The 27,942-nt window shown below is 37.3% G+C and overlaps 1 protein-coding gene across 3 annotated transcripts; it reads right to left on the bottom strand.

Annotated features, from left to right (window-relative positions):
- Positions 1 to 1,252: 1,252 nt before the first annotated feature.
- Positions 1,253 to 23,315, bottom strand: fam49a (family with sequence similarity 49 member A). Of its 3 annotated transcripts, none has more exons than XM_008312794.3 (12): positions 23,163 to 23,315; positions 10,410 to 10,465; positions 6,847 to 6,926; positions 5,245 to 5,366; positions 4,978 to 5,083; positions 4,357 to 4,493; positions 4,170 to 4,247; positions 3,485 to 3,601; positions 2,946 to 3,025; positions 2,697 to 2,823; positions 2,531 to 2,601; positions 1,253 to 2,406 (listed from the first exon to the last, which is right to left on the bottom strand). In XM_008312794.3, exons 3-12 carry the CDS (start codon positions 6,914 to 6,916, stop codon positions 2,343 to 2,345), a joined length of 972 nt encoding a protein of 323 aa, XP_008311016.1. In that variant the 5' UTR covers positions 6,917 to 6,926; positions 10,410 to 10,465; positions 23,163 to 23,315; the 3' UTR covers positions 1,253 to 2,342. The 3 variants fall into 3 exon arrangements, with proteins under 3 accessions (XP_008311016.1, XP_016889077.1, XP_024912781.1); XM_017033588.2 differs by lacking the exon at positions 23,163 to 23,315 and adding an exon at positions 18,344 to 18,446; XM_025057013.1 differs by lacking the exons at positions 6,847 to 6,926; positions 10,410 to 10,465; positions 23,163 to 23,315 and adding an exon at positions 6,466 to 6,814.
- Positions 23,316 to 27,942: the final 4,627 nt, after the last annotated feature.

Genomic DNA, 27,942 nt, shown 5'->3' on the forward strand with positions numbered 1-27,942 from the left:
CATGCCTTATTATAGCCTTACCATCGTTGAAAAACTTCAAAAAACATTATATCTGAACATGTGAAAATATGACCAAAAATTTGTAAGATTATAGATTAACTGTCACAAAAAAAGAAAAAAGAGAAAAAGTCCCAGAAATGCCTCTAAATGCAAGTTTATGCTGCAAAACATGCTGCCAAGTCATATATTTGTGCTATTAATCTACCTGTCAATAAAGTGTTCCTGATTCCAAACAGCAACATTTTTAGCATTTGAAGAAGAAAAAAAGTGCATAAAAATGTACCACCTTTATTATCCAATTAACACCTCCTCTTCAGAATGCAATACAAACTCAAAGCTACAGTATTTCTATAAACAGTCTGATCTCCAAAAAGAATACAATATCTGTCAGTTAAAAACAAACAAAAAAAAACAAAAAAAAGAGAAGTTTTTTTTTTCATCATAACATATCTGACAAACAGTAGCATTTCAAAGAACAAAATGGAACCTTTTGTCCATCAATCATGACAGAAGATTTGTTTCAGATCACACTCTGCCAGACACACATGCACGCAAATATATATATTACTAAATACGACAGGATCAAATACATGACTTAAATGAATGGAAACCATCAGACTGTATTTAGGAGTGTGTGTGTGTGGTACTGTACAGTGAGTACTTGTCTTCACAGGTTAAGTATTAACAGCTTCACAGAGTGATGACAGTGTGATGTCAGCGCTGGAGATATCATGATAACAGACTGTGTGGTAAAAACGGAAGAAAAATCTCGTGTGGACATGTCTTCAAAGCTTTTCTAGATGAGTGGTTCTCAAAGGCGGGCCTGTGGGCCACTGCAGGTTTTAGCACCCGCTCAATTCATTGAGAAATAAACACTCACAAAGCACAATCTTCAAAATTACCGTTAAGAAGAATACAATCTGTATTTGACCTAATGATACAACATAATCGTACATAATACGCAACGAATGAAGTTTGAAAAGAACAGCGAGCTAAAAAATCTACAATACTTCACATGTGAAACGTTTCTTTTTGACAGTTTCCAAGGGAGGATTTTTTAAAATTTTCATGGACTAAAGAATGAGAGAGAACCTCTGAATTCAACTGTGGCTTTTTAAATATGTCCTCAGTCGTGTAACGGTTTACAAAGTGAAACCACCATAAAAGAAAACAACGTCGCAGTACACGAAGGTGTTGCAGATAAGGAGCAGCGGTAATCAGTAATGTCAATACAGTTAGTTTTTTTCAAAAAATACAAATACATTGATTACACTTGAACTATCATTAAAGTTCGTCCCCAAAGAACATGAGAATTAGTGAGGTCTGAGAGTTTTGTAAACCATCAGTGTTTAGGGATGGAAATACTCATTTCGATAAACAAATCTCAGAAATTACGGTGTTTAGATTTTTCAGAATTCAAATGTTGATGGCAACGTCTTTGAAAGCAGCTTCTTAAATGCAAAGACACACAAGTTTCTTGTTAGTATATATTATAATGAGACGGTGTCCTAACCATCTTTGGTCAACGAAAACCACCCAAACATTGTCAAGAAAGAAAAAAAAAAAATAATCGTAGTCCATATTCCAAACAGATCACTCACTTATTTGCAGGACAAACATTTTTGGTATTTATTTAGTAAAACAAAAATCCACTTCAAACACACACAAACACACACATTGACACTATCATACAGTGAACTGTGGACTGGATTTTGAGATCAACCTGAGGAAACTAAGACTAAACGGGGGTGTACTTGATGAGCGCTTGAAAGATTTTTTTTTTTTTGTCACTGATGTATGTTTCCAATTAGCTGCAAAAAGGGTAAGAAAACATATACAAATGCAGAAGTAAAAAATAATAATAATGATAAAGAAAACACTTGAATCAAACCAGTCCATCCTGTACCCACCCCTAATACTTAGCCCCTCCATTTAACATTGTCTGATATTTTTTGGTGCCTTTGATTCTGGACAGATTTACTTGAATATAAACATTTTAGAAACCTTTCATGCGACGTTAAACAATAGGAAAATCTCGCATTTTTTTGTGCTGCTGCGTTTATTTCAAAATGACACCTGCAACATGCAAGTGTCATTTTTCTTTGGAAGGCTGATCCTCAATCTTTTTTTCCTGAATACAATCTTTAATTTTGTGTTCAGGTTTCAACAACATGAAGGGAATGACTATGCATATAGACACGTTTACAAGTATGAACATCAAGTCTTTTAAATAATGTAAACATTTACATCTTATCTGAGGTCAGAACATTGATCCTCTTCATACATATTTATAGATTTTTTTGTTTTTATTAAAAAAAAAAGAAAAAAAAAAAGAACAGTTATTAATGAAGCATTGTCCGGATGTTTTTTGGAGTGGACTCATCGTTCAGGTGTTTTGTGGTGAATCTGAATAAAAAAATAAAATTCAAACTGAATGTGGTTGTATAAATCTTTACATTTTTTCTGGAGGTTTATTCTCCAATACTTGCTAATGTCAGCGTGAAACAAGTGCACAAGGGTGGAAACTTACTTGAGGGCATTCAGGAGGCCTTCTACCTTGTCTGCTGGCTGGTCCTTTAGGACTTTGATGCAGCCTTTCATCTGAAACGATCAGAGTCCACGATTCAGTAAAGTGAAAAAACAACAATACTCAAAGCTGTGTTGTGTGAGGATTGGTTTGAACATGTCTGCTTTACATCTATTTTGGAGGACTTGTTGAAGGCGCCGTTGGGGTGGACGTGGTCATAGAGGATGATGACCCCGACCATGACTCTCATGCAGAACAAGACCGTGTCCTCGCTGTTGAAACGACTCGAGTAATCTCTGGGAACACAACAAAATTAGGAGTTACAGATTAGGATTTGAGAAGCCACTGGAGCATAATGGAAAAAAATGAATTTATGAAGTGTTTTGTATCTTTTCTTTGGCAAATCTTGTTAACTCACGGTGTCTCCAACATGACTTTACAGACGCTGGCCATGGTGCTCAGACAATCTGTCGTGTTCTCCAGTGGAAGAGTCTTGTTCTGAAGAATAAAAACAAACCCAAAAACCAGCAAGTTATGCATTTATTTGTCATTTTAACATTGTTGAAGCATTTCTTGTATGGCTTGTTATAAAGAAAAAAAAAATTCCATTGAAGTGTACATGCTGTTGAAGGACTTTTTGAATCCTTAGAATATGGGCTGCTTTAATTACTAGGCCACATTTGCCGACAATAATCTCATGATCTGCCCGACTCATTAAAAGTCAAATGCATTCCAGATAAATATACTAGTAAGCTCCTTTTGAGGATAAAACACATTTACAATATTGTAATATTAAGGTAAGCTAGTGAAGCTATCACATGGAATGTTGTGTGTAAAAAAAAAGAAAAAAAAAAAAAGAAATCCAATCGTGTCAATGACATTAGAACACTGATGTCAGACTCTTACATACATCTCAGCAGCTTCAGGGTGCAACAACGGTTTAACGGTTAAACACACCTCAGTCACAAAGTTTGTGGTTGCAGTGCTGAGTGTTTTCAGCATGGGTGTGGCCTCAGCGTAGAACAGCGACATCCTATTGGCCATCTCATTGTTCACTTCACTCTCAATGTCCAACTGCAGGTGAAGAGGAAAAACCCACACGCAAATGACAGATTAGGGTTATTAGACTTAAACAGAAACAGAAACTAAATGGAAAATGGGAAGTGTGGAGGGATTTTTCTTTTCTTGTAATAACTGTTTAGAAATTCCCATTACCCTACAGAGACGAATGTGGTCAGTGGGAATGAAACTGTTCCACATTTACACCACTCAACCTATAATTATAATTTTATATATAGATATACACACACATACATACACATATCCATATACATACATATATATATATACATACACATACCCATATACATACATATATATATATATATATATATACACACATACATACATACACATACATATATATATATATAAGTTACTAAACTTTAGGTTTTAATTCTCATTTGAGATTTGTTAGCATTTGTTAAAGCACATACAGAGGTCACCAATGACATTACGTGTCACAGAGAGTGGTTTGTTATATTTACACATGTGCGTGCAGCATAATACTTAATGTCATGATTAAATTGAAGGAATATATGTATTTATAGCAACTTAAATAGTATAATTTGTGGGAACTCACATTCATGTTGTTTATTCGGTTTCGGCTGATAGTTCTTCTGTAGTAGCTGAAGTCATTCTGGATGGCAGGAATTCTCATCTGAAGGGAAAAAAAAAACAAACCCCACTGCTTTATTGCGTCACTGCTTCAGTTGGACATGAACTAGATGTTTGTTATAGAGCGAATCCCTTCATTCGTCATAGCAGACCTTGAGCTCATCAAAGCGTAGAGTAAAATGAAGGATCTCCGCAAACTGTTTGGCCAATGCCTGCTCTTTCTCCAGATGCTGGGTGGGCGTGAAGGGCGCACACGTCAGACACTGCAGTAAACTCTTCAAGGCCTCCTCTGCAAACAATACATGAGATGCCCACACATTACCTTGAGTGTAAGAATACAGTAAAAAATGAGTAATTCTTATATTAAAATACTTGCCCAAAAAAAAAAAAAAAATTCAACATCTGATTTCAGTGTAAGAATACAGTAAAAAATTGAGCAATTCTTATATTAAAATATTTGCCCAAAAATAAAAAAAAAATTTCAACATCTGACCAAAAAGGACATGCTAAATTAGGATTTTACCGAAGAATTGCAACATTTTTTTTTCAGATTTTACCAAAGAATTGCAACATTTTTTTTCCTAAAAAAAAAAAACAAAAAAAAAACATTCTTAAAATGCTTCGATTTGATGAGAAACATGCAGACAAGACACTTTTTTGAAAAATATTTTTCCAAAAATTTTCAATTTTAGTTTTTAAACATCTGACCAAAAATCAGATGCTAAATTAGGATTTTGACAAAAAATTAAAAAAAAAAAAAATTGTACCCATACCAAGTCTAAGAGAGAAGCTGTAGAATTGTTTGAGTTTGATGACCAGTGGGCAGACTGAATTCCAGGCTTGTTCCTGCAACATGAGGTCACTTGGATTTTGAATAGCCTGCAGAAAGAAAAAAAACAAAAAAACAACATAGAATATTAATTATTCATTTATTACATAATTTTATTTCAGACATAAATTAGGAAGAAAAAACAAACCAAAAAAACAACCCTCTACAGTTGGCTAATTTTTTGTTTCTCTGACGTTTTCTAATTCCTTACATCTCTGATTTCCTGGCCTGCGCCTTTGTACGCCTGCAGAGCTGTCAGGATGCTCTCAGAGTCCTGCAGGACTGAATTCACCTGGTTCCACACATCTCGCTCACCTTCTGTCGGCTGGGCATCTGAGAGAGAAACATACACACACAGCTTGTGAATAAACACATGGTAACAGCAGATCTGTAAACATAGCATTTGTTTTTGTTTTTTTACACAATCACATCGGATTTTCTTGTCTTATGTTATTTTGCAGGACTGCAGATTTACGTTCCGCTGATGTGAAATCACAATAACAGAACGATGTGTAAACATCACATCAACACAGGTTACTCATAATGAAACAAACGTCTGTATGGAACTTTGGTATTTATGCTGGAGGTCTCTGCGATTAAAGGCCAACTTATATTTCCTGGCTTTGCCATACCTACAATACTGTATTTGTTATGTTATATAATTTTGTTGTGTAGGCATAATATAAGCTCTGTCCATCACAAACCCATATAGAGCATTACTGACATTATCACTCTCTCTGTGTGTGTAGGCTCGGCCTGTTTTGCATTTCAAAACCGTTACAGTGTGTGTAGGCTCAGCCTGTTTTGCATTTCAAAACCGTTACACACCCATCGTTTCCTCTTTTGCCGGGTAAACAAAGCCTGGGCTGGCTACATTGTGAGTGCGGCTGAAATGCCACAGCGGAGGCGTATTGTGTTAGTTTGTGTGGGTGGTTTTGACAAAAAAGACCAGATTAGATTTATTTGTCGTGTTTTAAAAAGAGCTGAAAGCCCATGGTATGTGTGGAAGAATGGTTTTGCAGCAGATTTTATGTCTATGCAAAATAACCATCACAGGTGTTTAACAAGAACTAGTGCTAACTACATCACAGAGAACTACAGACCAGGTCAGACCATGGGGCTACAACAGAAAATAACCACTGATACTTTTGTAACTACATCATACTGAATCAGCAAATGTGCCTGGTTGTATGTAAATGTACAGGGTCATGCAGGGTTAGTAATGACAGGCCGTAAAGGTCAAGGGTCAGCTTCATCTTTCTTGCAAAACTGTTGTTTTGTTTTTTTTAAATACAGACAGAAATTATTTGTGAATTATATCGACTGATTAATGTTGAGTTTAATAAGCTGACCCCTGACCAAAGGAAACTAGAATCTATTTTGGGGATAGGTGGGTTGACCTAACAGACGGACAGAGAGAGGCTTTTCTCACTTTCAAAGTCAAGGAAAAAGTTGGGCCCCTGTTCAAGCTCTGTGCAAGTGAGCACTTTTAACAGATTCCCCATTTGGTTTCTGTAAGAGACAAACAAAACAGAAAAGAAAAGAAAGAAGTGTGTGTGTGTGTGAGGTTAGAACGTCATCAAATAGAGGGTACTTGAAAAAAAGAGGAAGATCGGATCGGCGAAAGAGAAGGTCATTACTGAGAGGAAGAAGAAAGAAAAGTGAAGTAGAAAAGATGGGAGCAGGAGCAGACTCCTCCATGACTGCGTCATCAGGAGCCCGGACCTGGTTTACAGAAAGGAAACAGCCGAGGTGGTTTGACACCGCCCCGTTTATCTTTTCTTCCTTCGTCCCATTTCTTGGCCAGACTTACTTTCAAAGTCCAGGAAAAAGTGTGGATAGTTCTCTATTTCTCTTGTTAGGACTTTTAGCAGGTTACCCATTCCAGCAAACCTGATGATCAAAATACAGTGGTTAAAAAAAAGACAAAGACAAATGTTCTGCTGTACAATATACAAGCCACACCTTGGAACTTTGTTCAGTTGTTACTGGTGGTTTCTTGGTGGAAATATTCAGCAGTCAAAAATAGGTGGCAGTGATGCAACAACTTGAATAAATGATTATATTAGTCCATGTGAACTCAGATTTGAGACATAAATGTTCAACTTTGGCTACATTCTGAATAACGCTTTTATTTAGGGAAAACACTTGAGGAGAGGTCACTGTTTTTTAAGGAATGTCTAGACTCTAGAGCAGGGGTGGACCACCAGTCAGAGGCTAAGAGCCAACATTTTTACTGTGTTGCTGCAAAGAACCACATGATATACATGGACACATGTGAACTGCCCCAACCCTTAATAAAAATAAAAATAAAATAAAACTCTCCTACACTGTTAAAACTTCCTGTGTACATGTTTACATCTGGGCAACTGGGTTTTCATTTGTGTCAACGCCCCCTCTGCATGCAATTTACGTAGTGTTAAAAAACAAAAACAAAACATAAAACATAAAATTCGACACGAAAGCTGCATGAGCCACGGGTTGGCCTGACACGAACGTAAGAGCCGCATGAAACCGAAAGGTGCATGAGCCACGGGTTGGCCATGTGTGGTCTAGAGCCCCTGTGTGTAAAGGAGGTCAGAAACTCACCATCATCTCAACCTCAACCTCAACAGAAGTTTTGACATCACAGTATGTGAGGTATGCATGTATATACTTCTATTATATACATATTCTGGATTGTATATATTCTGGATTATAACGACACACAACAATACACACTTTATTCACACCATACAGACTGCGAAAGTGTACTGCAGTGTACATGTGATAATCACATCCTGATCCTCTCAACAACTGGCTGCAAAATCCTCATTGTGCTCCACCTTTTAATTATTATGCCCAGTACATTAAAGTCCACATGGAACTGTCAATGCTGTGGAGTTTAGCATACTATTACATTAGGCTGCTTTAGATACCGTGCATGCACCAGCAGGGGGCACTGCAGATCATTATTCCTATTCTTTTTTACATTACAGTGGCAGTATACTGACTGCATTGTACAGATTTCATGTTGGGACATGTGATGCAGCAGCTGGATTTCTTTTTGTGAATGTTAACCTGCGGCTACAACTTTAGCGCCTTCACTCTCTCACTCAAACCACTGTTGCTTGTTAACACTGAGTTTACTAAAAAAAAAAAAAAAAAAAAACAGTGACAAGTGGTACTGCTGAACATCTCCACTGGATGTCCCTTGGACTTTTTTTGTGGTTTTTATATGGCTATGATCCAAGAAAATATAAATACACTGAAATATCCCCATATTTCGTTTTATAGTAACGTATTGATAATCTACAACACTATATTAATAACAATTAACATGCAAATATTCATAGCGTTGGGTCATTTTAATTTGCTTTTCTTATAATTAAATTGTTAAAAAATAAAATCAATATACCGTCGCGCCTATAGTATCAGAGTATATTGCACTGATCCGTATTGTATCGTCATATTCTTGCCTAGACACACCCCTAATGATAATATAACAAAAAAACAACTGATAAAATGTGGCCACATATACACATTATCTTTTTATAGCCTGTAGCCCATTATAGCTCTAACAGCACCAGTGTGCATGTATGTAATACAAGCAGTGCTAATAACAGAGTACACCCACCTAAACCATAGTATATGTTCATGCTGTACGCATACGTGTAAATATAACAGATCACTCTCTGTGAACACTTTGGACAGTCTACGTCAAATGTTGGTGTTCACAATTGAGCTGTTTTAATTCTGAGCTCCTCAGAACGATGAAGGCAAATTGACTCCAGAGAAGCTGGAAATGCAAATGAAAATTGAGATATTCAAACGCACATTTTGCTGCGGCTGTAAGTTGTTTTATTTTTTTTTTAACGATTTAACCATTATTTTAGATTCAAATGTAAAAAGGAGTCATTAATTTGAACAACCACAGCAAACTAATCTGAGCAAGATTTAAAAGTTACGGCTTGTAATGGATATGAAAATGGATATAAAGGTTCTAATTATTATTATAATTAGATAATGAGGAAATAAAGGTTCTAATTATTATTATAATTATTATTGTAATCAACATTAACAAACAAGTTGTCACATTAGAGTTCATCAGAGCATGTGCAGACGGACCACTGGCTAACGTCTATTTAGTACTTGCAATGTTGTTGTGTACAACTGAATTAATTCCTGTATTTACATCACTGACGTAAGCTTCCAAAACGTTACTCAGTTATGTGGAACTTTCACATCTTTTTTTCTCTTGTACCACGATGGCATGTAGGGAAGGAAAAACGCTGCAGGGAATTTTCTTCTCTGCACAGTTCCTCTATAATAACCACATGTCTGGCGAGCAAAATTAAACCCTTCCTCTTGAAGATGCAAATAATAAGAAAGGGGAAAAATGGACAATGTAAAAACATACTGGCCAAATGTCCAAAAGCCTCCACGTCATCACCAAGATTGATCTTTCTGTAGAACAAAGGATCCTTTGTTGATTGATTTGCTACAGTATCATGACTGGTGTCTTTCAATTTCACCTGCCGTGCTACTTTCTTATCTGAGGGATGATTATTTGTAACTGAAATTTTGTAAAAATGTTATAAAATCGAATCAAACGATGACAAAAAAAAAGAAAAGAAAAGTATTTGACATAGCACTGCCAATGACAAAAAAAAAAAGAAAAGTATTTGACATAGCACTGCTCTCTTATCCAATCAGCAACCCACACAATTCAAAAATAACCCTAGCAACAAAAATATGCATGTTTGAATAGGAAGCTAATTTACAGAACACGTGAGAGAAACTGGTATGAAACCAAATCCAATGTGGGGGAAAATGTCAACATGTTTGTCAGACTGTTTTAGTTTGTTTATTGGGAAATCCCAGAGGGAGTTTCTGCTTTATGTTCAGAGAAACCTTTTTGTCAATTTGTCCACAAAGAAAAAAAAAGATCACAGATTTATTTCTGGTCAAGTAGTGTTGGTCGCCAGAGGCTTTGAGCAGCATTCATCACATGTAGTTAAATTTAATGAATTGATGTTTCATTTAACAAATACCGAAACTTTAGTATGGCCTGTTATATCTTGAGGTACGTGGTATAAAAATGTTAGAGAAACTTTCCTCTTGCCTGTAGAGAAGTAATTACAAAAGTTGGGCTTATTATGTGCAACAGCTCTAAAAACAGAAGTGGAAAACAATATGGAAAGTAGGAAAAGCCTAAGTGTAGAAAGGCTAATCTCTCCTGTAATCACCTTAACCACAGCATTGTTGCTGGTCTGCTGTACTTTGACAACAGCTTAAAGTGTACTCTAATACAAACACAAAGACATAAGCTTTAATCCCCTCTCCGTCCCCCCCAACTTTTTGAAGTAAGGTGACATTTGTGTGTGTTTCGCGTACCTTCTCTTATGGCAGCCGTTTGTTTGTTTTCTATATCATCCGTTTCGTCTTTGTCTCTAAAATGGGAGATAAAAATAAAAAAAAAACGTTAATGTCAACATGCAATTTTTTTTTTTAAACGTTTTTGATTAGAATCTCTCAAACGTTTGCACAGTGTATCCAGTTTCACCAACATCAACTGCTTTTTTTCCTAAGGTACAAGCAAACTACAAAACATGATAAAAAAAACCCTTTAATAATTCAACAGTGAAATGTAAGCCCCGTAGTTATATTCAGAATGAAGCTGATTAAACTTCTGTCTGCTGCCTGTTCACTGAAGTATCAAATGTCCTTTGACAAACTGTGGCTGTTAATGGTCACAGGGACATACTGTTCCGCACTTCCTCTTAGGGGTGAGTGGGTGAGGGCAAATAAATGAATAAATAGATGATAATCTCAGGCAAACAAGAAAGTGAACATGTGAACGTTTGGTGTCATGTAAAATGTAGAGCTATTTACAGTAGACTGTAGAATATGCACTTACACTATCTATCTGTTATCATTGTAAACAAACAAACATCAACTGTTAAACCCTGAAACTACACTAAAGAGAAAGTATCAATTCTGGAACCAATTACTAGACTAGAGCCATTTTGGTCCACTAAGAAGCAGACCAGAGTTCATTTCCTAGGACAGCCTGCTTCAGGACCAAACAAGCAAACACTGGTCTGTCTTGGTTCATCTGCAAGGATGGTGCCGGTCACTTACAGTGTGAAATGCAAATGCCAGGAATTAAGCTAAGTGAAGTCACGTCAATTTTATTTGTATAGTCCAAATACAATCCTGCCTCAATTCAACTGTGAATTTGAAGTTAAAATTACCCGTCTAATTAAATAGAAAAGCAACGTTTAGATAGTCAAGGTCACCTCAAAATTCTATGAAGACAAAGAAATGAAGAAAATGAGGAAGAGGTGTAGAGCGCATAGCATATTGGTTAAGAAAAAAAAAAAAAAAAAACAGCCCAAAAACAGAAGATGAGAATGATAACAGATAAGGTGTTCCATTTTTGGCTTAACCACTACAAGCCACTGTTGTAACCGCGTGTCGTTTGCCAGGCCCTTTGGTCCAGTTTCACATATGTGGTGTGGAAGTAGGTAAAAGAAAATGAAGGTGTGAAAATCCCTGCTAAATCATAATGGAGCGCCTCAGGACTATCATGATTAGAAGGGGCGCAACATTTGCATGTTAACATCACACAATAGGCTAGTTGGATTTGATTTGACAGTTTTTCTGGGACTGAGAAAATAAAAACGAACAGACAAGAGACAACATAATGCACGAACACTAAAATTTAAATAATAAAGGATTATTTGGTTTAAATTCACTGCTCAAAGGGCAACGGACAATATGCAAACCGACCAACTAAATTGTACTTATCTTGTTAACAATATTCAACACACAAATGTAGAAAATGAAACTTGCCACACCACACAGAGGCTGTAAGACTGTAGTGATGCTACGGATGGAAAAAGGCCTTCTCCTTATAAGGAAACCTGAGTTACACTACTATACAGTACAGCTCCAGACACATGAGCTCAATTCAACATCATGCAGGGCACACACACACACACCAAGCCCACACACCCTTCTGTAAAATCTACTTGCCAAAACAGCATGTGGAGAGCACAGACCAAGTGCTAATGAGGACAGACATCTCTCCATCACACTCACTTCACAATGACACATCTTTTTTTCTTCTCTTGGCTCTCTCTTCCATCAACAAACATTATTTTTTGATCACTTTGCTCTCTGACTAGCTACCTCTGTCTCCCTTCAACTCCTGTATTTGGTTCATTCAACCACTGGTTTGTTTGTTGGAGTGTCCGGTCGGAGTGTGAACTCTGTGACAGTGAATTCGAGTCACTGAATGAGCCAACGGTCTTCGTTCCATTTCAAACTTAACTAAGTTCAGCCTCACATTACGCCGTCTTATTGGCCCCTTAAGGCTCATATTTAGTTTACAGACCACACACTTAAGCAGTCTGGCCACAAACCAGTCAGTCAGTTCAGTGATCAGTCAGTAAATCTGTCACTCATCCTGGCAGGTGGTGGAGCCAGACAGCGCGGAGATAGATGAAGGCAGTCGACTGAAAAATAAACATGTTTTTCAGGAAACATCCAGTGAAAGTGGGAATGGAATTTTCCACAGGAGCCATAGCAACAACACTCATAATCGTGGTAATAATACAGGCCTGTTTATATATGTCCCATAGTGAGTTAAAAAATTAGATGTCTGGTCTCACCGTAGAATGTATTGTTAGAAGTAATAATGCATGTAAAAAAAAAAAACAAAACCAGCCAGGGACTTGTATACAAAATTAGCATTGTTCATAAAAATCCAAACACGACTTGTCAATGTTGCTTTTAAATTAAATTCTTTAGATTCATCGAATAAGATGATTATATAAACAGGTTGATTTGTCCTCTGACATGACTGCTCATAGAATACTGAGTTTTATGGAGGGTTTTTTTCCTAGGAGTGTTGTACACAATAGGGACCTGGGACCTGGCAATGCCACAAAAAACAAAGAAAAAAAAATGAATTTGATGCTTCATATTTTATGAACCTAATATAACAATGAAGGGGTAAGGCACTTCATTCATCTCCTCTACTTCTGATTGACTTGTTTTGTACTAAATAAATCCATCCATCAAAGCACTTAAGTCTAAAACTATCCACTTCACTGGTGACAAAAGACAAAAAAGGGAAGTTCATGAATTTGACAGGAAGGTGCTAATATATGTAAGCATTGTGCTTCCGCAGTGCATGGTTTAAAAAAAAAAAAAAAAAGAGCAGGCAGTGAAGCGTCTTTCACGGCTATCTGGCAAGGAGAATGCAGGTGCTGGATGAAGATAAGAACGCCAGAAGGAAGAAAATTCACAGACAGAATCATTCAGTACATTCGTGAAAAGGTGCCACACCCAAAGAACAGAACAAACAAACAAAAAGATCACATTACTGTAATTATATTTAAATACTCAAAAAAAAAAAAAAAATCAGGACATTATACTTTGTTTTATATAATTTACAACAACAATAGAGCTACAATTTCTTTCTTTTACTCATATGCAAAAAAAAGTTTGCTTATGACTTGATTTTTAAGAATGATATCTTAGAAAATTAGGTAACTGTAAATGGGTTTATTCATAATACATAATATTTAAATAAATCATAAACCCTTCGTATCATCTATGTTTAAAAGCACATATTACAAAATAAAGCATACATACATTATGTGTTTGATTTTCTAAGTCAAATGGATTTGGTCAAAAGTAATTATGTATATTACATCAAGGGGGGGGTCAGCTGATTTCTTTTACTATTTTCTTTGGTTTATCATTTTGGACAGTACTGTATATAATTTGCAAATTCAACATTTAAAACCAAACTTAGGAAATGACCAAATTTTTGTCTAGGCACGATCCAGGGATAGCGTGACAGCTGTTGATGTTCAGACATTCATGATTGAATCTGGGAATCAATTATTTACATGAATGAGCATGGGCTCTACAACTGGAAAATGCACATTTCCAACATGGCTCTCAGTCATGCAAGGGGAGTTTGTGTAAAGAGTAAGTAGAAAAATCCCAGATGAGACCACTCCAGGCCTACATGTACGGTACCAACGAGAACATGTTCATATGAACATCTGTCTCGTATGACAGGAGTCTTGTCCTACAGTAGAAAAACAATTACTGTGAGACATGATGTGTGTGTGCATGAGTAATGGTGGCTGAATATAGGTTAAATCACCCCGACTGCCAAATACAGAACTGTTTACATCCTTTCTGAAGACAGATGATAATTTCTTGAAGTATGTGTCATCATTTTGGTGTGCATGGATATTCACAAAACCACTTAATCGCTGCTGTGGTAAAGTTCACAACATAATTATTTTTTGTTTCAAGATTCTAAGATATGTTGTGGTGTTTGTAATCAGATGTTTTTAGCTCATATGCTAATGTCTCTGCTGCTTCTCATGAGTAGGGCCATAAGGAGACTGAAGGCTGTTGGAATGCCAATGGCACAATATAGAACTTATTCCTACATTTAGCCCTCAATCTATCGTCCTAAATTACATTATCAATCGACAGAAAACAGCAGCAAATCAACCTCTAATTAATCGACCAAATGATGACATTTTACCCTACACTACAGATGCCAGGTCTTGTTCTGTACAATATTATTTAAGTTTTCATTTTATAAACACATACATATTATTTGTCTCTTTTTAAAATTTTGTATTAAATTTCTTGTTAAATATATGGGGTTTATACGTGGTGGTATATTATTTGAATATTTAAAAAAATGTTAAAAATATTCCTGAGCTCACCAAATTGCACAAACAACAACAATGAGTAATACAAAAACAAGCTTTGTTTTGTTTAGTGGCCAAAAAACAGAGAACACACCAGGCTTAAAGCTTAGCATTGATTTCATAGCACAGGAAAAATGTCACAATATTTAATCTCTTTGTTGGGTTTCTCTGAAAAAACTGCGGGTTCGGATTTACAAGAGCAACCTTTGATTAATCAACAGACTTTCAGGAAATATAATAAGTTTATTACTTCAGGGCAGGCTAGGCTGACTAACCAGGTAGCGAACTACGTATGTGGTCAACGTTTTGTTCCTTTTTTAGGCTAGTGAAAGTGCACTTCATGTTGACGTTTCTTTGTGAGAGATACTTGCAGAATGCCAGCTGCATATGATAGTCATTTGAAGTCATATTTGCTGTTGAGGTAAGTAGAATCATGCGAGGGCCAGTGAACATAAGCTGTTTCATTTTCCTTCTATGGAAACAAAATAAAATCCATTTAAAAAGCTGAGTTGAATCTGTTCTACTTTTACTTTTACTTTTAAACGAACGCAAAAAAAAAAAGAAGAAGAATTTAATAAGCAAAAAAAGAGAATAATTTAATAATTAATAATTGTTGTCACCACACTGGAGCTAATTCAATATCTTGTGAAAATATTATGATTATGATTAAATTATGTGGTATGATAAAATTATGGCACTTCATGGTATGATCTGGGCCTTTTCTTTTTACAAGCTGTTTTCTAGAATTAATTGCCCAATAGAATCGAAAGTGTCTAAGACCAAAGCAGCATGATTGTATAACTGAAACCAAACTGTTAAACTCCACTGTGGGCATCAATGTGCAGTTCTGTTAAAACTCTGTACTCGCCCAGTAGTACTTGTGTTAAGTCAAAACCATTTTTCTTTGAGTGGAACTGTGTGTACACCAAAGGAAACCCAAGTCCACACCAATGACCTAAAATAACTTCTGTGCGGTAATTCCTAGGAAAATGTCTGGCAAACAAATATGAATTGTTTAACTGGAGTGTCTGTTACCAATGGTGAAATCCAAACTGATTTTTTTTTCCAGTAGTAAAACAGCATTCTTCCTCCATTGACTGTCCACTCTTAAAGTGTATTGTTCTTTCTAACGGTCATTCCCATATGAATACAGCAATAAAGTCAGTCAATAAAGATGAGAATAAATGTCTGAAATCTCCATAATGTGTTACGATGTGTTACCAATTGTGTACTAATGATTTGTGTGTAAAAATATACATGAGTAACAGCAGGGTGACCAGAGAGTATATGCGAATACTTAGCCTCAGCAGGGTGAACAGAGAGTATATGCGAATACTTAGCCTCAAGGCCCCTAAAAAATAAAAAAATATTAGGAACTATGAAGTGCCCACAAGATGGAAATTTCTGCTCAAGGTAGTTTGCACATTAGCTATTATCCCTGGATGAGTCCCACTTTGCCACTTAAACAAAATCAACATTACTCTCCTTGGCTTCTTGCATCCGTTTTTAAAAACGTTGTGCTGTTTTAACTGGCCAGAAAAACTGGTCTTAAAATTGGGTTAGAAAAACTGTGTCTCCCTGGAGCTGCGTTTGCTGGAGCAAATGTGACAGCAAGGCGTGCTGGGCTGGCTGAGTTTTGTCCTAATATGGACACAGGGTGGGGGGTGGTGGGGTACTGCTGCAAAGCAGCGGTAGGCTCAGTGGAAACCTGCACGGCAGCAACAGCAACGGCAGCAGTACAATAGCAGTCTAACACCCCTGTGCTGTATAACTGATGTCTTTCAACTGTGCTACTTGCAGTTGTCTCCACATCTCAACACGGGACATTGTTTTGATTTACCAACTGCTAACTTATCACGTTGCATACAATGAAGCACTCTTCAGCAGTCAGGAATTCTAAATTAAAACAAAGTAATGTGTGAAGTGCTTGTGATGCCTTCACTCACCTATCACGTGCTTTTTTTTCTCACTCACTAAATGTCGGAGCTATGTTTTCACTGCAGCAGACCTCAGCTCTGGTTCACTGTGCCCTGTGGTTCAGCCAGCTGGGCCTGCTGCCTAATATCACACTTACAAAATTATTACTATTCCTCCACATCTGGCCTCTAATGCAGAAACAGAGTAGGACTGTAATAATGGCAAAAAAAAAGACAAAACACCCACAGTGGCCACATTATGCTGCCAAGGAAGAGCTGAGGGGCTGGGGTGGGGTCTAAGTGCACATAGCAAAAACCCACTTAGTCCTATGCCAACACCAAAGAATAAAAAGCAGGAAGGAGGAAGCAACTATGTAAAAAAAGAAAAGAAAAAAGAAAGAGAACAGCTAAAAACAAGCAGAAAAATAATGGATGGCGGTTGCCATGTAGAGAAAAGTTTGAGGAGGCAGAATGACTGTCTGGCTACTTGAAGCCATTGATTCAAAGAGTGGGACTCGAGGCGCAAAAATTCCTCCTACGATTTCGCTCAATGCCACTTCTGTTCTGCAAAACCCTGCATGTCAGCAGCAGCGCTAACACAAAGGCAACCATGTCTGCTTGTAACAGACTTGTGTGAAAGTACTGTTAGCGTGAATTAGAGTGTATGGCAGGGCATCAAGCCATCTGCCCCACCAGACTGCTTCTCCGGGAGGCAGAGGTGTGGCAAACTAAAGTTCAATAAAAACAGCAGACATGGCTGATTAGCCATCCAGTTAAGCCATCCATAGATGTAGCCTTGCAAGTGTTCTTTAGTCTGTAATTGAAAAGTCTGTCAGCCAAGTCCAAGATCAAGTGCACTCAGTTTCTCATGCTAGATAACTAATGTTTGTTTGCACTGGTGCTTTGTGCCTGAAAGGCATTTTTTTTCAACCGATGTCAATCAGTCAAAAAGGTGGTGTCCCCGTTACTGTAAATAGCCCCGGTGACCTGCCTGTCAAGTTTCAGAAACTACTGTTACTCATAAGACCTGAAATAACCATAACCTGGTAAAAATAAAACATAAAAAGTAGAAACTGAAGAAAACAGGAAGACAAACTTTATCATTTTTGTTCTTTGTGGATTTGCAGGTTATTTAAAAAAACTAACTGGAGCAAAGTAATAACTACAGCAATCATTATTACCTGTGTTCAAACCTATGAGAGAAACCGTGTCTAAAAAGTCCTGTATTTGACTAAAAATATTTATTTGAATATACTTATGAATTACATCTTACCCACGTCATAATAACTGGATAACGACAACTGTTTACTCAGTCTGTGTTTCACTAGATTTAAATATTATGAGACCAATTGGCTTGTAGATATTTGTTTAGAAGCAGAAAACAGCTTATTCACTCTGAATCAACTAAACAGAGTAAAAATCTGAAGAAGATAGCAACCGACTGATGGAAAGAGAGAGAGAGAGAAAAAAAAAACACAGGACAGGATAACACAGGAAATAGGTTTGTCCCCTCTAGCGTACTGACTTCTCAGTGAGCACATCAGGTTTACATACAGGCACGGAAAAACCAGGTAGGAAACACAATATTAATATAATAATAATAATTACTACCATTAGCAGCAGGTATACGGTAAACGTGGCTGATGAGAGACATACTCACAGAGAGCTGCCGTCCTGCTGACAGGATGTGAATATAAAAAGTGAAACGTGAGCAGGAAGTGTGCAGGTCATAAGGCAGCTCTGTTTGACACACACTTGTTCTCACAGACAGATGAAAAAGACAGGCACACTGTGCATATTTGCGAGTAAAACAGGAACTTGAAAAGGACAGTTTAATTCACAGAGTGTGTTTTGGAGAAAGGAAATAGGGTCACAAGGACAATAAAAAAACATCACATTTCCTGTAATATATTGTTGTCTAATAAGTATCAAACTATGGTGAAATTGAGTTTTAGAACAATTACATTTTTGTTATCTATTTCAAACCAAATTCAGATGCAGTTTTCCATTGCTAAAACAATAACCTTGTTCTTTAGTTCTTCACAACAATGTGGCATGGTGAGAAAGTCACAGATCTTTTTCCAACAATGGCTTTGGGCCTTTTTAAATGTACTCATAAGTAATGACAGCACAAGGGTGAACCAGAATACACAACAAAGGTGAGAAACTGAAGCTGCCGAGTGGAATGTGTCCGAAACCCATAATGGCTCCTTCCCATGCTCTTCAGAACAACGTGACATGCATTTGGCTTGTGACTGAAAACACTACTATTTTTTTAGATGCAGTCAATCTAAAACACGACTCACTCCACTACCATTCAGCTTTAAGATGCTTATTACTATGAGAAAGGAAGGAGGAATCATTTGTAGCGTCTTAAGTGACTAAATGAGTAAATGATTTTAATCTGTAAGTTTCCCTTATTTCTTTCCAACACAACTAGAGCCAGAGGTATTGATTATTTCCATTGAAGTAATTTATCTATAAAAGATCAAAAAGATTAAAAGTGTGTGTCTAAAACTTAAAATTACACTGGCCAGAGAAAATAGAGCGCTGTCTAGAGCTGTTCCTTTTCACAAAGGAACAGCAGTAGCTAGACAGGATAATGAACAGGTGCAGTGCAGGTGTAGCAAAAATGAATGAATGTCTAAAAGGACCTATTTGGGTAAAAATGCTTTAACAGCATTTTTAAAATAATGATGATTTGATTAATTTAACTGAAGCTTAATTTTATACCCCATTTTTTTATTTCACTTTTTCCCCCGCACACAATCTGGTAGCGGAAAATGTGAGGCTTCAGTAGGAAGATCTGCTGTGTTTTGCGTTCCAGCCCAGATGGCAGCATTGGCTGACTCAGCGGTAGCTGATGGTCCACTGAATGATTAGTTGTTGATAACGTTCAAGCTGAGCACCTAAGTGAGCTTGAAGCTGAGTCTTTTTTTTTTTTTTACTTTTTTCTTGCTCAGTCTTAAGAGAAAGAAATAAACCCTTTCCCAAAAATCTAACATAATTCGAAAAACGGTGATGAAGTGTCTTAAATAGTTGACAATAAGAGATGGCACAACCAGTATCAGCAATGATACTAAACTAAAACTGACTACAATACTAAACTACCACTGACTATAGTTGCTGTGGTTCCCAAAGTGGGGGGCGGGATCCCCTAAGATAAAATAAGTCCTTTATTCATCCCACAATGGGAAAATTCACAGTACAGGAGACGCAAACACATTTCGATTTTAACATCTACTTTATTGATCAGTGATTTTATTTCACTTGGTCTATGAGAAAAGCAGGTTTTTAGTCCTGTCGAAAAGTTTAGTACAATTTGGGATTTTACAAACAGCTGAACTGGAACTATCAGGTTACCTGCATCCGGTCTGTTCAGAGATTAGAGAAGCACATTTCAGCACCTAGAAAGCCTTTTGTAACATGACGATAATGGAGAGGGTCATCATGTTACACACATCAGAAGGGGGGGTTCAAAGAAAGGACAGTTTGCAAACTAAAGGTTTAGGGTTAAAGGTGAAGACAATGTTTCTTCATTCATGCCGACAAAAGGGAACGCACTGCAGATGTCACTGTGTATTTTCAGTTTGAGATTACAAAAGCTACACAAGATCCATTCTACCCATTGTGGAAGCTGAAGGATAAAAATGCTTGCCAGCCTAAGGAAAGTTACTGATACTTGATATCATAATAGATACAATATCATAATATTATACCTTAGATGCTTACATTGGTGTAAATGTATTCATTACCGTGTTGTTTTTTTCTTCTAATCACAGCTATACAAGCTCAAATAAAAAACAATGCCTTGCAACACAATGGCTTTCCCCATTTGCTTGCCTCAGGCAACCTGTTATGCAGCAGGTTAAAAACCACAGTGCAAAAAGCAGGCACCGCTAAGGAGGGTTTGAGATGCCATATCCTGTTTTTCAGTCTTACGCACAAACAGTGAACGGTGCAAGACCCAATGTACACCACATTCGAACTCTGCCAAGACGCATTTGTAAAGTCTGGCAATCATTTTGCTCTCTTCTGTGTTCTCCCACTAACTGTAACAGATGTCAGCGTGACATCTGACGTCATTCGGAGTTCACAAAGAGCACACGTGGCTCAACAACAGCTAATTAGCCCATTTAAATTAATGTATATCACAAAATTAATTGCAAAACAAAGACTGTTTATATCTATTGCATTGACTAATTTAACATGTGTCTATAAAAGGTGTTAAAAGATGTTGGTTTGAAAGGAGTTCTGCAATGTAACATATTTAATTCTCATATCCTGTAGTAGTGACTTGCCATTTCTCTTTGGGGGGGCAATAAGACAGCCTGCCTGCACCAACTTGTCTCCACTAAAGGTGATCACTGGAATACGGGCTTTACACAAAGCAAAAAGGCAAAAAGAAATAACTCAATAAATGCCCAATCATGCAAAGCATTTAACCTGTTTCAAAAGATATACATGCAAGTTTCATCCAAAAAAGGGCACTGACCACAGTATGTTGCAGGTCACTGAATTTAACCGGCATTCCAGAAATGCTGCAATAACAGCTTGGCATATACTCTCACAGACACACACACTGTTGTTAAGGGACGCAGCTGTTGCTGTATGTCTTCTCAAACAAAAGAGCGCCATTTCAGTTCACTAAGAACGGCAATAAAACACATTCCTCTCACAACTACCAGAATTTGTGATTCTGGCAGAAATAATATGATACACATGATTACAGAGAGTACCATAATGTAATCTTGTTAATTTAGATCATGTAAATATATATAAAGTAACTAGATTTGTCAGAAAGCATGAAAAAGGAGTTATAACGTTATGATGAGAGATGGAGCACACTAACTTTGATTTGACCAACCGTTTGAACACACAGACTAACAACCACTGTAGTAACTGCCTTACTTCAATACAGCTAACTAACTAATAGTTGTTTGTAAAGATTATCTGATACTGGTCCGTGAAGATATTATGAAAAAAATAGTAAAAACGATGATCAATGTCCAGTTCCTACTTGGGTGTGTTGTAATGAATTTACAAAGGGCAGGTGATGTGAAGCAGTTGTTTGACATACTCTACAAGTGTGTAATCAACTAATACCCCATGAGGTAGAATAAATACAGTAAAGCGGTGAAATGAAAGACACAGCTGCTGTAGTCTGGAAATTTACAAAACCAATTAGAGTGATAGAAAAGTTTTACAAAACCAATTAGAGTGATAGAAAGAGAGAGAGAGAGAAAGAGAGAGAAACCTGTCACTACCCTAAGATAACCAGTCTCTTCCATCAATAAACAGGTAGAAAAAGACAGCTTCGTTGAGTCTGTTCTCACCACCAGCTCCTTAAGGGACTCTTCGGTGTTGTCAGGAAGTGGTGGACTTTGTACTGTTGTGACACTGGGATTGCCATTGAGATATTAGTTAAATGTCATTACACCAACCCTGAAAGCTACACACATTACTCACTCAGTTGTTGAAATCACACAAAACACTTGCTACACTTGAAATATAGCGCACAGATCAGATCTGGTGAAACAACAGAAAAAAAAAACCCTAAATTTAAAATGTTATAACGCAGTAATAGAATATGCAAGAGGGGGTGCCTGAATACCCCTAAATATATAAGAAAAAACAGACAAATGACCCATGTCTTTCGCAATGTACAACTTTCCATGATTATGGAGCTAAACTATGTTAACCGATAACAAAAAGTTGCAAGGTAGTTTTCATTAGTTCTATTAACAAACAGGTAACTTTTAGCCATATAAAAGAGAAAATTGGGGAAAAAAGAAACTACAGAAAAGTTATCAGACTTTTCTCAGCCAGAAGATTTGCCTTCTTCTGGCTGAGAAAATGTTATCTAGGAGAAACCCAAAAATAGCAAATTAGCTCGTATGTGCCATAATTACTATAATGTAACCATAGTAACTAACAAATAAGATACAATCAGCCAACAATGAGCAAGAAGCGTAATACTGCTTGAATTTAGTCATGTGTTTAAACGTAAAACGTTTGCTAGCTCATTTAATAATTTTGCTTTTCACAATGACAATGTACAAGTTCACAATGTGCAATGTACTGTAGCTGAACTCTCAGTGCTGCTGCTTTTTAACAGAGTTTGCCGACTGTAACATGAGTCAACCCTTTAGCATGCGACGCTACAGAAGAAGAAAAAAAACTTAGAAACGACATAAACTTAAAGTGTATTTGTCTCTTTGTGTATCTTACTTTTGTGTGTGATACTCCTCACGCAGGCTGTTCGCTTCACAACCTCTAAACTATTTGCAGCTCCTAAAACAGGCTAACATTGGCTAAGATATTAGCGCTTCCTCCCGGCATCTCTTCCCATGTGAACTCGTTTGACAGACACTGATTTGACGGGCTGCACAATTTGGCACGACACCGATACGAAGCGAAGTCGACTTTAGAGCTCATTAAATACGAATAAAAGTTGTCAAAATACGACATAAACTCACCAGAGTGTCGCTCGTTGTTAGCAGTTTTCAGAGAAAAAGTGCCGGAGTGCTCATACACGCAGGACTTTCACCAACAGCCACGGACAACAACACTCAATACTTCCCCCTCCCTCAAACTGCCAGCAGCAAAAATGAAGTCTCCAGTTACTGGTCCCACCCACTGACATTTTTAATTGGTCAGCATGACGGACAGTGAGAAATTAGCCAATTACATCAGCTATTGTTTTTTCCTCTGTCCTTTTAAATTATTTCCTCCTGGTTTTGCCTGGCAAAGACTACTGCGTTTGTACTGCGAGTAAATACTTTCACAGTAACATACAAAGCAAGAACTTCCCTTTTTGTAACTATGGAATGTATTTGTTTTGTCTCATTAGCATTACATATTGTGAAAAATATTTCATGACGTCACTATTAAATAAAACATACTTTTTGAAACACCAAACAAAGTATAGAACAGAAAGATAATGAGTAATGAAGATATACTGCAGTATAATCACCAAACAATGCCAATTATGTGACTACGACTACTAATACTATTATCAGTTATTAACTTTTGAAAACTAGAACACACTAACTAATCACAACTAATACTATGCTAATACTATGCTAATACTATACAAATAACACAAGAATGAAATGAAGAAAGGAAGAAAACAACAAAGAATGAAAACTCAATTAAACACACACTTGCTGCTTCTTAGTTCAGTGAAGTAAAGTCTGGGAGACTGAGACTGAGACAGGGACAGGACACAAGCACCTCCACGGGACTGTAAGGGCCAATTAAGTGAAATGATGAAGGGTCAGAGTACAACCACCACTTCCGCCACCACCACTGTTAGTTATTATAGAGTCGAGTTTCTTTTACAGTAAGTCGCTCACACCCACACAGACCAGCTCCATTCTGGAACAAGGTAATGTAATTGTTCTCGGTAGTGTTGTATCATCTGAGGAAACATGAGACCATGCTCTACGTGGATATATCATTCACCATAGATGCACTGTTTTTGTCTTCTTGAATATAATAAAATGGTTTTAAAACAGTTAGTTCGGTTGTCAGCACCAAGTTGATGGAAGTTTTTTTTTTTAACTTATTTTTTTAACGAGTCGGAAACCAACTTGTCACCTTCCTGAGCAGCGAGACCACTTTAAAGGTTTAATATTTCAGATTTATTTGAGAAGGGGGGCAGTTTGACGTTGAACGTGTACAGATGTGCTGCTACAGTTCTCCTGCTTTGTAAACTTGAAAAAGGTGCCCTCTAGTGGGGACTGTCTGTAATGTACAGGTCTGTAATCTACAGGTGATGTAACGCGAAGATTCTAGATGGGGCCTACAAATATGAGTTGACAAAATGTGGTTTCGTTGCTGTTTTCAATCATCAATTTTATTTGTATATATTATACATTTTCCATTATTTATTTTCTGGTTATGTTTACCTTTGATTCATTTTAGGGATTGTGTTGCTAATTCTAAAGTTGCATGTGCAGTTTTTGTCCATTGTTGGTCGACTACTTAAATCTGGACTTCATGCAGTCATGTTATATTGCATATTATGTCTAACCTTTGTAACTGGAATTTAAATTCCAGAAGAAATGTTGAAAAAAAAGCGCATATCATTAACTCATTTTCCAAATTACAATTCAGGCTTCTGCATCATTAGTGTGTCAAATATGTAGCTCTCTCATGTCTTACACGCCCATATCACCAGAGATGTGGCTTCTGGTAATTATACAGTAATTGCAGTCTGAACGGTCGCTTTCATCTTTGAACCAGTTTGTGGTTTTTCCCATCACAACAAGCCTTGACTAATCCGACTATGAAACACATTTCCCTGTGAGAGAGAGACTGATAAATAAAGAGCAAAAAGAGGCGATATTCGAGGTATTTGGTAATTCAAATGTCAAATTGTGGTTCTAATACTGCTGCAGAAACCTTCAACGCACATCTTCCGCCTCTTGGTGGCAATAGCTCACCACTCTGCTGACTCGGTTTTCATTGCAGGTTACAGCCGAATGAAACATAAACGATCTTATTTGCTTTAACAGAAGGTAAATAAAAGGTAATCCACTTGGAACGGTGTGTTATTCACACGCTGAGCATCAAAATGGTTTAATGGTATTTTATGAATATTCTGAGCAGCTTCACTTAATCTGCTCGCCCTGTAGAGAGAGCCTGCTTAATAATATATACATGTTCGATGATTTATGAACACAGTGCTAATGTCTTCATGTTAGATGATTTATGAACACAGTGCTAATGTCGGCAGGGGTCTGCTGTCATCTAATGGATTTAAAGTTTGTATGATCCTCGAGATAGCAATCATAAAAAAACCTTATATGCTGTCAAACTAAAAGGGTGCCAGATGAGGGCGCTAATGTCACCTCATTATGGCGAGCTGGTGCAACAACAGGAGGGAGGTAAGAATAACAATTTTATATTTCGTGATAAACGGGAGGACATTTTCAAAATTCAACCCATCTGCACTTTTATTTTATTTTTTTATTTGGACTTTTGTATTATTTGATTTTATCTATTTTGATTGATCATAATATATGGCATGAATTGCTATGTTTAAAACAGTGATGTTTTGTCTGTCTATTAAATCAATTAAACATTTTATTATTTTACCAGCTGGTGAGTCAGTAAGTTAATTGTTCTAAATTTTCACTCATGGTGAAATCCCTACACTGAGAGAAAAAAAGGGAGACAAGACAAAGTGGTAAATGATATGTCAACATTTACATTCTTGTGGCCCACATTAAGGCACCGTCAGTCAAGCCGTGAATATACATGGATTCCAAATGTCACCACAGCCGCGATGATGAAAAGGCTTTTTGTAGCCCAGTGGGCCAGGTGCATTGAATTGTCACTGCTTCTTCCCAACACTTCTCCACACTGCCAAGTGTCCAAATGTCAGCCTGTGTCTGGCCCAGTTATGGAAACACCAGGATCCTATTTCTGCTCTGGTTTCCTCTATTTATCTCTGGTCCGGTAACACTGGACTGAAGTAGTAACATTTTTGTTTATTTTTCTTTTGTCCAGACGTTCAGTGTTGTACCACAGCAGGACATATGTCAGCTTTAAAGAACACAAGTGGACCTACAGTTGACCTTAACTCAGGTGAACTCAGTGAGGCCTGGTACATAGAACATGGATTTTGGTTCAGATGATGTCAGTTGTGAGTGAAATTAGCATTTCTCCCCAATTATAGCATACTCCATACATTGGTGATTAGGTCACCTGGGAATTCCAAAGTGTGAATGTGAGTGTTTGTCTCCATTGGTGGTTCTGTAATGGACGGCCGACCTTATTAATGTGTCGCCCATCTTCTGCTCAGCTCCCTCTGTGGCCCCCTAATCAGATGAAAAATGCACAGGTAAATTAGGAGAAAACATTCAAGACCCAGACCCCACGCATCTGCACCGACCTCAAAACATTCAAAAGGCAAGTCTATCTATCTATCTATCTATCCAGACCCCACACATCTGCACCGACCTCGAAACATTCAAAAGGATCGAGCTATGACCATACTGTTTCAATTTGTGTGCCCTCAAGGAAGGCAAGTCTATCTATCTATCTATCTATCTATCTATCTATCTATCTATCCATCCATCCATCCATCCATCCATCCATCCATAGTTTATTGCCAAGTTGCTTGATGACTCTGTGGGCTAACATCTCCATTTGTGTCTCAATCCTTAGCCCGAGGTCCCCGGTTGAATTATTGGTGCGGAAAAGCATGGGAAAACAGGAGCAGCAGCAGAATAAGCCCGGAGCGTTTTGAATGATAACTGCCTACTGAAAAGTCGAAAAAGTACAAACATTATTAATAGAATAGAAAATGAAACGCAGAGCGAACACCTAGCGCTTTGCGAAGCTACAGTGCTCTATGCCAGCAACTCTGGCCGCATAACAAGATTAGTGTCAAATATTACCAGCGTGAACGAGGACTGGGGCATTGTTTATATATTAGAAATTATACCGCTTTCAACGGAATTGAAAAGGAGCCACCGTTTGCCCCGCAGCCACTATTTGTGCATGAGAATTCAGACATGATTGTGTCTGAAATGAAGTGAAGCATGTTTGTCTAGTTGGAAACCAGAACTATTTACTATAAATGTGGAGAAATGTCTGTACGGCAGAGCCCAGCATTGCACAGTACCATTAAATCCATTAAAAACAATGGGTGATACATTCTTAATTGCACACAAACATGTAAATATACTGTGATTTGAACACTAAAATATACTAAATAACTGCATTATACTTTGACTTTTGCTCACATTGTAGGACTTTATAGTGCGTACGGCCATTGGTAATATCATCGTACTATTTTTACTAAAATGGATTTTCACACCTTTAGAGGCTTCGGAGGTATAGTGTTCTTGATGGAGGGAAACTGAATACAGGGCAACATTGGCTGATAGTATTTCTTCTGCTCTCCATGACCTTCACTGTTTCTACAACTTTGCTCCACCGCACGTCCACTTTACTTGGGTTTCTCACTCGGCTCAATGCGGCTTATTGATCAGATTGTCTGATGCGTCAGAAGACAACTGGCTCACGGTGACATGTAATTTACATTCAGAAAAAAAAAATCAATTGGATTTATATTTAGAGCTAATCTATACAGTACAATAATATTTCACTCATGAAATGCTTTAAATAATTCTTTACAGGCTTCACGTTTTACTCCCTAACTCTCCCTAACACACTCTTTTGGTAGCGCATCAAAATATATGTGTTTCTTGATTTTTTCCAGCTCGTGTTGCACAGCATTTG

The sequence above is a fragment of the Cynoglossus semilaevis genome, chromosome 7 (assembly GCF_000523025.1).
Source record: "Cynoglossus semilaevis isolate Cse_v1.0 chromosome 7, Cse_v1.0, whole genome shotgun sequence".
Classification (NCBI taxonomy): Eukaryota; Metazoa; Chordata; class Actinopteri; order Pleuronectiformes; family Cynoglossidae; genus Cynoglossus; species Cynoglossus semilaevis.

What these genes read in the sequence shown, in the direction of transcription:
- fam49a (XM_025057013.1), bottom strand. Translation starts at nt 6,538, where the DNA reads ATGGGGAATCTGTTAAAAGTGCTCACTTGCACAGAGCTTGAACAGGGG. An exon ending in CAGCTTCTCTCTTAGACTTG is followed by an intron (nt 4,494 to 4,977) that starts GTATGGGTACAA and finishes TATTGTTTGCAG; the next exon opens with AGGAGGCCTTGAAGAGTTTA. An exon ending in ACCGAATAAACAACATGAAT is followed by an intron (nt 3,602 to 4,169) that starts GTGAGTTCCCAC and finishes CTTCACCTGCAG; the next exon opens with TTGGACATTGAGAGTGAAGT.